Genomic DNA, 15,962 nt, shown 5'->3' on the forward strand with positions numbered 1-15,962 from the left:
AACCGAACAGATTTAGAAACCAAAAATAAAATAAAGCATTTTTTTATATCTGATTTTAAAAAATTGAAAAGTTAACTAAAAAAGCCTATCGGAAATACCATATTTGTGGTCTTAAAAGTTTTTCCTCCTGCAGTCAGGAATAAGAAAAATGTGTCTATATCCCTGCAATTTGGAATAAACAAAGGATGTGTTTATTACACATTTTACTGAACATTGTAGAACAATCCTCGGTCCTTGATAGCAAAGTAAGATAAAGAATTTAAATAAAAGACTTAAGGATTGAAAAAATAAAAAATACCTTTGCAGACAATATGATTATACTTGTAAGAAAATACAAAATGCTCCACAAATAATTTTTATAGTTGATAATGTGCTGAATGCAAAATCATACAAAGATCCATGTTTTCATATGCTAGCAACATATCATTTTAAATGTTTGTAAGACATAATATTTATAATCAGATAAAAATATTTTTCATACAATTACAAAATTAAGTGGTACAGCTCTGAATATAAAAGATGAATACTTTGATCTATACTTATATTATCAATGTGTATTCATCAAATGACACCATTAAGAGATTGAAAGTTCCAACAGCAGGAGAGGTAATTATGTTTTCGATACACTTCAATACACTTAACCATCAAAGAGCTCATCTATGAACTATATGAATATCACCTACAAATAAATAATAAGCAATGGGCAAACCAATGCACAAATAGCAAAAGGCATGAGCAGGCATTTTATAAAAAATAATATTTAAGGCGCCTGGGTGGCTGAGTCAGCCAGGCATCTGCCTTTGGCTCAAGATGTGATCCCAGGATCCTGGGTTTGAGCTTCAGGTTGACTCCCCTGCTCAGTGGGGAGTCTGCTTCTCTCTTTCCCTTGATTCCTCTCCCTGCTCGTGTGCTCTCTCACTCATTCTCTTTCAAATAAAGTCTTTTTTAAAAAAATCATATTTAAATATCAATCTTTGTAAGGTACTCACTTTGGATCACCAGTAAAATATAAATCACAGCTAAAAATGCAGTACTATTGTACAACCAGTAGAGTGACTGGAAATTCAAAAATAATGACAATACCACAGTTTATAAGACTTTGAGGCAATTGAAATTCTTCACCTCTTCTGTGATATAGCTGATTTGGAAAATTCTCTGGCAGTATTTACTGAAGCTGAAAATGTATTTTCTATAAGGAAGCAATTCCTTTCTTAATTATGTACTTGGCATACATGTATTTGTATGTTAAATACAAGGCCTATGAAATATTCATATTCCTAACAGTCAAAACTTGGGGAAAAAGGTATCTGTTGATATTAGAATAGATGTATTGCAATATAATTACTTATTACTTTACTATGCAGTGCTAAAAACTAACACACTATTTCTCCACATAATATGGACGAGTTTCACAAACTCCATGTTGTATAAAACAAATCAAATAACAGGCATTTAACATTTGCATAAATTTCAGACATAGGCAAGTGATTATGAAGTAGTAGAAATAAAAATATCGGTTATATTTGGGGAAGAGAGCGAATGTAATAAATGGGTGAAGTCAAAGAATTATCATCTAGGGTGCATGGTTCATTTTTAAAATTTATTCTATGTTCACTTTGTGAGAGTTCATGAAATGTGTCCTGGGGATTGTGTAGTTCTTTTCTGCATAAGTGCTACAACTCAGCAGAATTCTTATTTAAAAAGAATGACCTGAAAACAGTAGTATCAGCTGAAAATTACAGCAAGTATTCACATACATTTACTCGCTGATGAAACATAATTAATATAGCTATCGTAAAGTCACAAACAAATTAGATGGTCTACTATCATTTTCTCCACCTGGCATTGTTTAGAAGGTCTTAGCCAGTATAATTAGCAAAAAGGAAAGAAATAAGAGTTATGAGAATAAGAGATGGTATTATTGAAAGAAAATATTGCTGTCTACTTGAAAAAAAACAAACAAATCAACTAGCAACTCCTTGTTATAGTTACTTGGTTTAGTACTACTTTTCTTTCATACGATACCTGGAATCAAGATCAACTTAGTCAAAGTTTTAAAAGAAGCCAGCAACATTCATGGAGGCAGTGGAGTGGAAAAATCCACCACATTAACAGCAATAAGTCTAACATGAAATGAGCAAAAGTTACTTTGAAGTAACTTTAAAGCATTGCTGAATCATATAAAAGTCCTAAAATAATATATGAAACCATCTGTCTTTGGATTGAAAGCTACCCTTTTGTTATGTATTTCCTTAAATATAACTATAATATGAATACAGTTTCAATTAAATTCCCTATAGGAGTTTTTTGAAATGGAAAAACTGCTTCTAAAATTCACTGAGAATACACAGATACAGAAAAGGTATCAATACAACTATGAATAAAAACAATAAGGGGAAAATATAGGAAGTAACAAATTGTAGCACACGGCTTTAATAATTAATCCATGATTTAGTGTTGCAACCAATTCATCAATACATCCTAATAGAAGTTTCAAAACATACAGTAAAAAGGAATTTGGTGCATCAGAAAACCTCATTTCAAAATCAGTGGAGAAAGGATTGTCACAACTGTGCTAATACAATTGGCTATGCTTATCTAAATTATATTGCCATCTTTTCATATATACATACATGAAAAATACATAAATACAATATATTCCAAAATAAATTTTGTAGTTTAGCAACAATTACCCAATATATCTTCACAACCACTTTTAAAGAACAGTATTGGCATGTAGAAGATCTATTGGTGTAAGAGCAGTACAGACACCATAAAGGAAAAGACTTATCCCCATGTATATTTAAAAAGAAATTGGGGAGTTAGTAAATGTAATAATCTATAACAGATATGGAAAATATCTTCGCTATAATGACAGTTAAAAACCTTACTGGACAGGAGCTTCTTTAAATCAATAGATGAAATAACTGTTTTGGGTTGAGTTGTATCCCCCAAAATTCATATGTTGAAATTCTCCCCACCCCTCAGTACCTTAGATATAACCTCATCTGGGGATGGGTGTCGATAGAAGCTACCATGTTTAAATAGGTCACCAGAATGGGCTCTAAACTAATATGAGTGGAGTCCTTATAAAAAGGGAAGATTAGTCACAGAGTCACACACAGAAGACCATGTAAAGACATGTAGGGGAAAGATATGATCTGCAAGCCAAACGAGCAAGGCCTGGGCCAGAATTTTCCCTCACAGGCCTCATAAGGAAACAACTCTACCAACAGTTTGATTTTGAATTTCTAGCCTCTAGAATTGTGAGACAAAAAAATTTCTGTTGTTTGAGCCACCCATTCTGTACTACTTTGTGACAGCAGCCCCAGCAAGCTGTTACAAAAACTAACCCAAAATATGAATGGGTAGAAGGCATAGTCAGATGATCCCTAAGGAAAGAAATGCAAGTAAAACGATCATTTTCCTTGTCTACATTTTCCCTATACACACACACACACTTGCCATAACATACATAAATATACACAAACACACACTATTTGCCCATCTATTCCTTGAATAGGATCTTAGAGCAGTAACTTGATCCTTCTGAGCTCAATTATTTTATGTTTACAAAATGAGAATTACAGTACTGGTCTTACAAAGACCGTAGGAGAAAGGTAAGAAAAAAATATGTACAAGACAAACCATAAGTGACTCTTAATCTCAGAAAACAAACTGAGGGTTGCTGGGGGGAGGGGTTTTAGGAGAAGGGGGTGGGATTATGGACATTGGGGAGGGTATGTGCTTGGGTGAGTGCTGTGAAGTGTGTAAACCTGGTGATTCACAGACCTGTACCCCTGGGGATAAAAATATATGTTTATAAAAAATAAAAAATTTTATTAAAAAAAAAAAAGAAAAAAATATGTACAGATGATATGGAGTTAAATGTCTTTCCTTCCTGAAACTCGTTAACAATCTGTTCAAATTTTACTCTAATTACTGTATTTATTTACTGATTTCATAGATACTTTGTTTTTTCCCCATTACCTCTTTAATAGCAATAGAGATTCTTAGACATGTTTGGGAAGGGCTGTCTTTTCTCTGGGCTTCCTCCCTACCTACAGAGATGAAGCAAGACCCCCACGTTCTGCCCTGACTCTACCCACAAGTATGTCTCCCCACAGTCAGAACCTGTCTAAATATTTGAAATACATTGGTTGAGGTCATATCTCATGTTGTAAGATGTCAAAGACCTTAGGAAGAAGTGCGGTGATGTCATGGAAAATAACTGTTTCCGAGAGGTACCTAATGAACCATCTTCAAGCTGTCAAAGACAGTATTTTTTTTTTTTAAAGATTTTATTTATTTATTTGACAGAGAGAGAAATCACAAGTAGGCGGAGAGTCAGGCAGAGAGAGAGAGAAGCAGGCTCCCGCTGAGCAAAGAGCCCGATGCGGGGCTCGATCCCAGGACACTGAGATCATGACCTGAGCCGAAGGCAGCGGCTTAATCCACTGAGCCACCCAGGCGCCCCTCAAAGATAGTATTGTTCAGGATGTTCTCTGTGGTTTAGAGAACCCTTAATGCAAAATAAAACCTTTGTTGTAAGACTGTTTTGTTTTCAATTTTTTTCCTTTTAGGTGGAAGAGGGAAAACAAAACATCCTAGTAATTAAGGTTTCAATGATCTAGATTTTGTTTGAAATGCAAGCGCCTGTGATAGAGTTTAAAGAGGCTGAAGACCAATGAAACTTTTTGGGGGGCTCTCATGCGATTTTTTTCTGTGTTAGACAGGACTATGAAGAGCTAGAAAAGCAGCTGAAAGAAGTCTTTAAGGAGCGAACCAACATCCTCCATCAGCTGACAAAGACATCAAGAGAACTTGATGGAATTAAAGTCAACCTTCAGGTGAGATGAAAACTAATTTTCCGGGCAGCAAAGGCTGAGAAGGCACCTGTTTTGTCTCGGTGAATTAGCATTAAAGACTCCTGCATTTTTTAACCAGTTTTGAATATGTTTTGGGGTTTGACCAAGGGAGTTATTTATTATCATACGGGCTTTGAAAAGAAATGTCATTTGAAATGCAGTCTGGGAATCTGTGGTTTGCAAATTCAGAAAGGAGAAAAGTATGTGCTTGGCAAGGCCATCAGTCTCTCATAGCTTCTAAGATCAATTTGACCCCTGTGTTGAAAATAGGAATGATCTCTAGAAGAGAACTTTTAATTCCACAAAGGATAATTCTTAAGAATCTTTAATAATCCTCATTGCTAAAATGGGAAAACGTCTTAGAAAGTCCAAGAGTCGTCTATGAAAATGTATTAATACTCCATGAAATGTCAACCAAAAACTAGGTCTATGTATGATAAGATGAATTTTCTGAAATATCTGATATTTTGATATCTGAGTGAACAGTGAATTTTTTGAGGACATAATTTTAATTTTCATAATGTATCTATCTGTAAGATAGGTACTATTGCTGTGATTTTTTTTTCTTATTATACATGAGGGATTATGCTTAGCTAAGATAAGTTATTTTTGAACGTCACAAAAGAAACCAGTTTAAATACAGAAAATCTGGCTTCAGGGCTTATGTATTAGTTACTGCACAAAACCATGTTTCTAAACCATGTGGAGTCAGTGCTGTCCTTAGCTTTCTTTTCCTTGAAGGTGATGATAATGATGATGATGGTGTCCATAGCCATAAAAGCTTATTGAACATGGTCAAGGCCTTGTGTTAGGTATTCTTTGTACAATCTTTATTTTTTACATAAAGACTGCTCTGGTTACTAGTAGTTTCATCCTGTAGGTAAGAAAACAAGACCTAGAGAAAGGTTAAGCAGCTCTAGGGGACACAGAGAGAATTAGGTGACAGCGCAGGTATAGGAGCCCAGTGCCCAAGCTCTTGTTCTGGAAGTTATGTTGCAACTTGAGGACATAAAAATAAGAGCAGAAAAACCACCCATATTCCATTAGAGTACAGAGACAGGCAGCAGGGTAAGGACAGTGCTGCGATGTAAGAATATATAGAACATTAGGGAAGCCCTGACTTGGATGAAAAGGGAACTAAGTGAAATTTCTGTAGGAAGCTGATACCAGAGTTGCACCTTATCATTATGTAGAAATTCACCAATTATATGAGGCTGCAAAAAATGTTCAGTACACCTGCACCTTCTCAGACTCAGGAAACACCTGGCACTTTGAAACTCTATCATGCATATGGTGAGATGCCTGTGCGTGACCAGGACACAGTGTCTCACTGGTAGCCTAAGTTAAGACACCCAATCACATTTTGAAAAATTGCTTGATAAGAATGTATCATTTCATAGAATCATGTTTCTTAAAAGGGTAACAATTGTACCACTGAATGTACTTGCAATTTTTAAAATGCCTTTCTTTCTTTTTTCTATTTCCTGTCAGCCAGTGTACAAGGTATTTTTCATTTTCTATCTTATTAAATCCTCTTAGCAACCTCTTTACAAAATTTTACTCATCAAATGAGGAAACAAGTCTCAAATAGGCCAAGGAAGTGCCTGGTCATATATCTGATAAATACTGATTCTAGATTTTTAAACTCACAGTGAATATTACAGAGCCCATTCTACACCTTTCCTCTAGTGGGGCTTCATGAAGATAGAAGCTTTGAAAGTCTTGTAGTCTTTTCTCTGTAACCATAGCCCCAGGATGGATGGTAATGGATGGTAATGCAGGTCAACCAATAAGTATTATGTTGATCAGTTAGTAGGTGTCTCAACCTTTAACATCTTCATAGGAACTAAGAATATTTTCCAAGTATAATCCACTTCCCTTGGCATTTCTGGGTAAATGATAATTAAGAATATGCTGGCTCTCCTACTGAGATATATCTTGCTGACTCCTGTCTGCACCTGCACTTTCCATTTCTGCATCTCATGTTCTTTTTCATTTGTTTGTTCTTTGGTTTTAAATTTCTTGAAGACAGTCATATGCTTGATCATAGTTTCCTTCAGAATGCCCAGAATATAACAGATGAGATGGTCAATAAATGAATAAGCATGTTTTAATGTATTTTTCATCAACTGTTTTTCCACATCTGTTTTGTCCTTTGAGCTTTCCAGTAACTGTCTAAAGTAGACACTTCAAAACTCTCATCCCTGATCTTTACCTAATGAAGTCAAAGAGCAGATTCCTTGACCTGCTCTAGGCTATAGATGTGGGGCTTGATCTCAGGACCCCAGGATCATGATCTGAGCCGAAGGCAGGTGCTTTACTGACTGAGCCACCCAGGTGCCCAGAAAGAATTTTCTCTCATGTGATTTAGCCCATCACATCCCAATAAGAATGCTGATTCCACTGTATGAAAGTTACCTGATTTTAGCATTAGCCGATAAAATTTGTGAAGGCAGACACTGTGCCTCTGCACAGGACTTTGCATAATTCATGATAGGTATTTGTTAAATAGATATTAAGTAAACAAAGTATTTGCCATTCCTAAGATTGTCAATTTTCTGCCTGCCACAGCTGCTTTTCCTGCAAACAATATCACTCCTCCTTAGTTTCAACATCTAATATCAAGAAAGATAGGTTACCCTGTTAAATAGTTTATTGAGTACAAATAAGAAAGTTCTTAGGGAAGACTTAATGGGAGGGATTCTGTAATGAGAAGAGCTCAGTGTGCTTTTCTACTTGAAGTCATGGTCTGTGGATGTTGAATTTGCCAGAGTAAATAAACACTAATGACTGAGACGATACTTTATTTTTCCCCCTTTATACGCCCTATCTTGTCAGAGCAGTTACAATTTTACATAACCCTAGTTTTTCTGTGTATTCTAAATAGACAAGACCAAACAGGTACATGCTTTTGGGCTTCTTTGATCGTGAATTATGTCATCACTTAGCAGATTCAGAAAGGTCTTTTATGTCCATGTGAATTTGTAGAAACGATGCCAGAGCTGGCTTGACATGCTTGCAGAGAACACAATGAAACTTCAAGTTGAAGAGCAGAAGATGTGTTTTATACTCACTTGTAAAGAGACCTAGGTATTGGAGAACGTTTTCCCCTCCACCGAACCTCTAAGGGCTGAGGCTCAGTTTATTCCCTTTCACCACTGGGTAGCACCTGTGCTTGGCGTCATCATAAATTCCTCTGGGCACCCTTAGAGCCCTGACGATCACCGTGCCTCATTTGCACCTTCTTGTTTCAGGATGGAAGAGCAGTCACACCTGTGCCATAGAGACAAAAGTAAAGTGAGCCCCAATTTATCACTTGAATAAGATTTTCTTTTCCCACTTTTCTTATCAGTCTTTGAAAAATGATGAGAGATCTTCCAAAACTGATGTTGAGAAGCTTCTGGAAATAGGTCAGAGACAAAGGTAAGACTGTGATTTCCTTTCATTTTCTCAGTTTTTTTTTTTCCCCCAGAGTGTCAAACTCCACTCAGAAATTTCACAAAAATTGGGTCATTCAAAATGCATTAATTCACTTCTCTTCTTACTGACTCTTGAAGGGCTCAGAATCTTATTGAAATGCAGGTTTGTATACAGTAAATCTATGGTGGGGCTGGAAATTGTGCATTTCTAGCAAGTTTGCTAGTGATCATAACGCTATGTTGCTTGTCTGCAGATCACAGAATGTTTACATGTCTGTAGAATTTTCCCCTTTATCCGAGTAAGATAGACCCCAGCAAGTCTGTCGGTCAACAGACAGATGCAATAACACTGATTTCAGTGGGCCCTGTGTAATAGTATCAAAACTTGATCATGGTGGTAATGGTGGGGGTGGTGAAGAATGGGGTAATCTTATTAACAATACAAGTAGAATTAATATAATCTTATTAGTGTTGGATTGTGTTTTTTTAAAGAAAGTATATTGTGAGATAGATTTCTATGCAGTATGAAAAGCTATATGATTGAAATTGCCTCTCAAAGGAAAAAGATACTTTAAGTAGAAACAAGCTACTATTTGTTACACATTTAGAGGCTCTGCCAGATGCTTTATATATATTTTCCCATTTCACCCTCACTGTTGTCTTATAAACAGTTATGATTATCACTGTTTAATAGATAGGAAACGGTTGCTCAAAGGGCCTAAATGAGTTGAAGAGAGTTGTGTTAGGTGGAATTTACTCGACTGGTCTCACCCAGTAGACACACCTTTTCATGTTAGTTATCTGATCACAAAGCAGCCTAGATAATCTTCATAGCAGAAGATCAATTTCAGGGTTTTATCCCAAGTTTGAAAACTTGTTTAAAATGTGTAACTTGTATAATGTACACGAAATCAGAATAGAAAACTCAGTAAATTCTAACAATAGGTAATGTCTCAAAGGATATGACATTAGATATATTAATTTTTGTTGATTACTTAGAAAGAGATATATAAAAATCATGGTTCTCTGAAGGTGAAGCAGGCTGTGTATCTCGTTTTGAAAAGAAGAGATACTAATAAACCATCAAAGAAAAAGAGTATTATTTTGGAATATTGAAAAATACTGACTGATAGCAAATTTAGAAGTATTATCTGAGTCTGAACAGCACATTGTGTTGTAGATGCCATTCTGTCTGAATGTCCTGCTCTTCCTAACTCTGCTTCCTCTGGGCTGCTTGCCACCTAACACTTATCTGCAGAAGTGGTCTCAAGAAGTCATGCTTCTTTAATGTGACTCCCAACATCAATCACAGTTAATAGGTCAGAGGTGATCACCAAGACAAAACCAAATCAATTGGAATTTCCCTTTTGGAATTGTAATCAAGAGGCATCTAATCAGTCTCCCTGTGTAGCTGGAACTAGACTTAAGTAAGTAAACTCAGAGGTTATGGGGTGGGCCATATACAACCATGCAGAGAGAGCAAAGAATGCCTTTCTGTTGAGACAGAGAAAGGAATGTGTGTGCAAATTTTTGTGTGCACATGTGTATGGGAGGGAGAGAGTGAGCACAAATGTTGTATTGACTCTTGAGTGTTATATTTTCAGAAATATTTTGACAGCCTAGATAATATTCATAGCAGAAGACCAGATCTAAAACATACCATACAAAGAGCAAGAGTGTGTACCCATGAAATGGAGACTTGGCGGGGTGGGTAGGAGGGTAACCTAAGGTGTCTGAAAACTGTCTTAGGAAAAAAAGTGATAAGACATTTTATTCACTGTTGTGGTTGGTGGGTGGAGATTCCTAGAAGGCAATTTTAGACTCTGTGTACCAAAGGATTGTAAAATATCGTGTTCTCTGAAAACAAAAAAAGAATAGGCGGGATAGTGCTCCATCTGAGATGTTTTTACAATACAAGTTGGTAACCACTTGAAAAAAAAAAAATCTTCCTGTAGTGTATTTGGGTGAGTGTGTTTTTTATATTTATAATTTGATATGAAGATATATGAAGCCAAATCCCTTGTAGTAAAATTCTGTGCAGAAATGTGCTCAACATGCTGAGCAACCTATCACAGTTGTCACTAGAGCCATCATCAGTTCTTTTTTCTTATAATTTTTTAATAATTTTTAAAATTATATACCTCATTAGATTTTGATGTAGTGTTCTATGATTCATTGTAGCTTATAATACCCAGTGTTCCATGTAATACATGCCCTCCTTAATTCCCATCACTGAGATAACCCATCCCCCACCCCCCTCCCCTCTGAAACCCTCAGTTTGATTCCCGGAGTCCATAGTCTGTCATGATTCATCTCCCCCTCTGCTTTATCCCCCTTCAATTCCCCCTTCCTTCTCCTAATGTCCTCCATGCTATTCCTTATGCTCCACCATTAAAAGAAACCATATGACAATTGTCTTTCTCTGTTTGACTTCTTTCACTTAGCAGAATCTCCTCTAATTCCACCCATGTTGATGCAAATGGTGGGTATTCATCCTTTCTGATGGCTGAGTAATATTCCATTGTATATATGGACCACATCCTCTTTATCCATTCATCTGTTGAAGGGCATCTGGGCTCCTTCCACAATTTGGCAACTGTGGACATTGCTGCTATGAATGTTAGGGTACATATGGCCCTTCTTTTCACTACATCTGTGTCTTCAGGGTAAATGCCCAGTAGTGTAATTGCTGGGTCATAGGGTAACTCTATTTTTAATTTTTTGAGAAATCTCCATACTGTTTTCCAAAGTGTCTATACCAACTGCTTTCCCACCAACAGTGTAAGAGGGTTCCCCCTTCTCTACAAACTCTCCAATATTTGTTGTTTCTTGTCAGTTTTTGCCATTCTAACTGGTGTAAGTTGGTATTTCAATGTGGTTTTGATTTTAATTTCCCAGATAGCTAGTGATTTTGAACATTTTGCAGTTTTGCATATGTCTGTTAGCCTTTTGTATGTCTTCTTTGGAGAAGTGTCTGTTCATGTCTTCTGCCCATTTTTTGACTTGATTATTTGTTTTTCAGGTGTTAAGTTTAAGAAGTTCTTTATAGATCTTGGATATCAGCCCTTTGTTCGTAGTGTCATTTGTGAACATCTTCTCCCATTCTGTGGGTTGTCTCTACTTTTGTTTTGTTGACTGTTTCCTTTGTTGTGCAGAAGCTTTTATCTTGATGAAGTTCCAGAAGTTCGTTTTTGCTTTTGTTCCCCTTACCTTTGAAGACATGTTTAGAAAGAAGTTGCTGTGGCCAGTGTCGAAAAGGTTACTGCCTATGTTCTCCTCTAGGATTTTTATGGATTCCTATTTCATGTTGATGTCTTTTATCCATTTAGAATTTTTCTTTGTGTGTGGTGTAAGAGAATGGTCATGTTTCATTGTTCCATATGTAGCTAATTTTTCCAGCACCATTTATTGAAGAGACTGTCTTTTTTCCATTGGATATTTTTTTCCTGCTTTGTTGAAGATTAGTTGACCACAGAATTGAGGGTACATATATGGGCTCTCTATTCTGTTACACTAGTCTATGTCTGTTTTTCTGGCGGTAGCATGCTGTCTTGGCCATCACAGCTTTTTAATGTACCTTGAAATTGGCAACGTGATGCCGTTCCTTGTTTTTCTTTTTCAACATTTCCTTGGCAATTCGGTATCTTTTCTGGTTCCATATAAATTTTAGGATTGTTTGTTCCAGCACTTTGAAAAATGCCATTGGTATTTTGATCAGGATGGTGTTCAAAGAGTTCCTTAGAATTAGACTCAGCTCGGTATCCCAAATAAGACCCTAGAGTAGTTGGAATAGTTGAAGTAAATCCCTGTTGGTGGAGGGGGCCTATGGAGTGAGTCAGAAGTCCTCTCTCATAGGATTATAATTTAGCAAGACTGTGAGGCAGAGACTGGTTGCTCTCATGAGAGCCATGAGAATGTGCAACAATAAGCTATAAGGCAAAGTGTATATAAAGACATTTAGAAGTTTCAAAAAACCATCTTTATCATTCTCTTAGCTTTCCTTGATGTATGTGGGAATTTTTGATACACACACCCACGTTTTTAATAAAAATATATACTATTTTATATTTTAATATATACTATTTTATAGTTTAATTTAAAAATATCTATCATTTAAAATGATAATTTTAAAATTTAAAAATAATCATGAAATTATTATCATTTTAAAATATTACTATACTTTTTCGTATCAGAAATACAATATTTTGTGTTTTCATTCAGTGCTTGTTGAAGATCTGAGTGTTAGGGATACTGTGTAGATCCTTCCATCCTTCCCTCCCTTTTTTCTTTCCCTCCTCTTTCCCTCTCTCTGTTGAAGGTAGTGTAATGACTCTAGAGTTTGAACACATAGGCTTTAGAACACAATTTCACCACCTTTCTCTGTAACAGTCTTCTCTCTGTAGTAGTACGTCATAGTTTGGTGTGAACAGTCTAACAGTGTCTGATGCATTGTAAGCCTACAACATATGTAGACATTACTACACTATATTATGCCACAAATTTTTGTGTGGAAGATAGGAGAAAGAATAATGGAAGTCTAATTTTAAATGTCTATATATGAAACAATCTTGATAAATGATACAGATTTGAGGAAAGAATGGAAGCTGAGACTTAAGTATGCTGTAAGCAAAAGCATGCTATGAGCTTCACGTACGCAAACATAAATCATCTACAAACCAAAGTGACTATAATTATTTTATAACTTGTTCCAATTATATTTTGCCTTGACAAAGTTCCAATTGATTTTAGCAATCATATAGACTCTTACTGATATTCTGAAATATCTGGGACCTAAGGGTTTTTAGAGTAAGAAATCTGGGAGCATCATTAAATCCCAGTGGATGAAAGAACAGCTTGCGGTTGTGTAGGATGTGGTGGCCAAAGAACGAACTTAGGACCTGCAGTGATCCTGGTGGTTATGCCAGAGATCTCATGTTTATTAAGTGATTATTTTCCAGGCATTGTACTAAGTATTTTGCCTACATTACGTCATCTAAACTTCATTATAAACTTATCAGTTAGCTCTATTAGTATACCCATTTTATAGATGAAGAAATTGGGCCTAAAAGGGTGCACTCCTTTCCCTAGTCTCTGTAGTATGGTTGCACACAAAGGTTGTAGAGGTAGTCTTTTGGCACTAGGTTGGGAATGTTAAATGAATTTGAGTTCCGCTGGTTAGGCTAGGAAATCTTTCTGTTTGGCTGTTGTTGCTTTAAAGTTTATTCCTATAGCCAGAATAAAACACGTGTGTGCACATGCACACACACACACACACACACACACACACACTTACAAACTAAACCCTCATCTGGTATCAAAACTTTTGGAAGTGGTAGCTTAGATGATAAAATGGGGGCACACAAAGATAGTATGATTTATCATAAATGAGTCCATCTTCAACCCTTGAGAGGAATGCTAAATTATGGAAATGTTTATATTTTTAACAAGTGAGACAAGATCCGTGTGCATTACTGAGCTTGAGAGATAATGTGTATATACATGCAGACATGTATTTCTCTTATTAACCACAGTAAATGAGGCAGCCCTCAAGTTCAAAATAAGTGTCTTTTCTTTTCATTTTTATAAAAAGTCTCAGGCCTTATAAAGGATGTCTAAAGTACACTGCCTTAGAATTAATCAATTAGAAGCATCCAAGGAGAGTTGTAATTTTATCCTATCAGCAAGTCCATGGCAACTTTTTTTCTAAGCAGCATGTTCATACCCTGGCATGCTGTCACTAAAATTAGCTTTTCAACTCTAATTATTACGTTGATTTGATTTAACACATTATGCAGCTCACAGATGATTCACACAGTGGGATTCTTACTAGACACAATAGCAAGGCAATTTCCTTTTAATACAGCTTGCTTTTAGTATTTGCATGGAACAGAAAACTTTATTCTTAGAATCCTCAAATAAATCCTGCATGCTTAAGTGTGTCCCTACATACAATTCTTGTTATCTGTTTCCTAAATGTATGTGGACAGCAAAGCCTCCTTTCATAATGTACAGAAGAAATAACAGAATTATGTCTCTCTTTTGCTCTCTGTTTTCTCCTAGAGAACAAATGAAGTCTCTCCAGGAGGTCCTGCAAAATCAACTTAAAGAGACAACCGAGAAAGCAGAAAAACAACAAGCTACTGTAAGTATGTTTCTTTCTCCTGTCCTTTGCTCTGGGGCTGGGAAATCATTTTTAAAATAGACTCAGTTCCTAGAAACAAGATAAAAGGTCCACTCCCCATAAATGGTATATAAGATGGTTCTGGAAAATAAAGTAGAAATGTAGTGAGAAAATCTGGAGAGAAGTTTGAATCTTCAAGCCTTGGGGTGTGTCAAAATCACTTGTGGAGTTGATTGAACAGGCAGGCAAGGTCATTATATGCCGTAATTCAGGATCCATTGGTGTGGGGCTGATACCAGCACTTTTGTCCCACTCATGACCTCTGTTTTCATCAATAAATGAGGGCTGGGAATTAGAAGACCCCTAACAATCAAATACAACAAAAATCTTTTCTTGGAATGAATGCCGACCAAGTATTTTTATGATCTGGTGACTGGATTTTCTTCACTGTATCCCCATCACTCATCTACAGAACAGGAATCTCTCCATGGTGGGGCCATACACTGCCTGTTTAATCAACTCCACAGGTGATTCTGATACACCCCAAAGCTTGAGAATCAAACTTCTCTCCAGATTTTCTCACTGCATTTCGACTTTATTCTCCAGAACCATCTTACATACCATTTATGGGGACTGGACCTTTTATCTTGTTTCTAGGACCTGAGTCTGTTTTAAAATATAATATATAAATGGAAAATTTAAGGTACAGTTAGTCTAATCAGGAAATGACCACCATTGAGAATTCAGTTTATTTCTCACAATTCTCAGGGGGGTGGCATGACTTGTGACAGGTGAATGTCCAGGGAAGTACTCGGGTAGGTCATGAGGCAGAGGGAAGTAAGAAACTGCGGGCAAGAGCCTTTATTGTGGTTTCTGTGGGGAAGATGTGTGAGGAAGGGGAAGCAGCTTAGGAGGAGTCCAAGTGAATGATCTCAGCGGGCTCTGGGGCATAGGGAATGCCCCTAGTTGTCTGGTATCTGACTCTGGGATGGTTAGGGCAGGTGTGTAATGGCTTGGTCTGTGAGAACATGCCAGTTCAGAGGGGTGGGCTGAGGTTCAGGGTCCTGGGTTGGTTAGTTTGTTTTTGAAAAGCATGTCACCAAGAGTACTTGTTCAGTGTTTCCAGCTGAATGACTAATATGAGTGTAGAAGGAGATAAAGAGATGACTGCAACCTCAACAAATATGGGAATGAGTTATACTTATTAAAACAATGTTTTGTTTATTTGTTTGTTTGTTTTGTGCATTTGGTGGGATCTAGAAGAGAGATTTCATAGTACTGGGAATTACTTCTTCCAAATTTTGGTAGACTCAAACAGAAAGTTTTGTGCTTGTCCTCCCTGTTTGGAAATTCTAGGTTAACTAAGAATTAAACTAATGTTTTTAAAGATTTTATTTATTTATTTAACAAGAGAGAGAGATCACAAGTAGGCAGAGAGGCAGAGAGAGAGGGGAAAGCAGGGTCCCTGCTGAGGAGACCAACCCTTCCCCCTGCCCGATGTGGGGCTTCGTCCCAGGACCCTGAGATCATGGCCTGAGCTGAAGGCAGAGATTT

General features: G+C 36.6%; 1 protein-coding gene across 2 annotated transcripts in view; it reads left to right on the forward strand.

The window, feature by feature from the left end:
• Nucleotides 1-15,962, forward strand: part of LUZP2 (leucine zipper protein 2) — a 455,081-nt gene that overhangs the window by 192,595 nt on the left and 246,524 nt on the right. Inside the window, exons 2-4 of one of the 2 annotated variants that reach the window (XM_082749119.1) lie at nt 4,737-4,850; nt 8,221-8,291; nt 14,348-14,429. In XM_082749119.1, the coding sequence (XP_082605245.1) occupies nt 14,355-14,429 (75 nt within the window). In that variant the 5' untranslated portion in view covers nt 4,737-4,850; nt 8,221-8,291; nt 14,348-14,354. Of the gene's footprint in view, nt 1-4,732; nt 4,851-8,220; nt 8,292-14,347; nt 14,430-15,962 lie in introns of both variants that reach the window. The other variant, XM_082749118.1, reaches the window with a different exon arrangement.

Source organism: Mustela nivalis (assembly GCF_964662115.1).
Source record: "Mustela nivalis genome assembly, chromosome: 9".
Lineage (NCBI taxonomy): Eukaryota > Metazoa > Chordata > Mammalia > Carnivora > Mustelidae > Mustela > Mustela nivalis.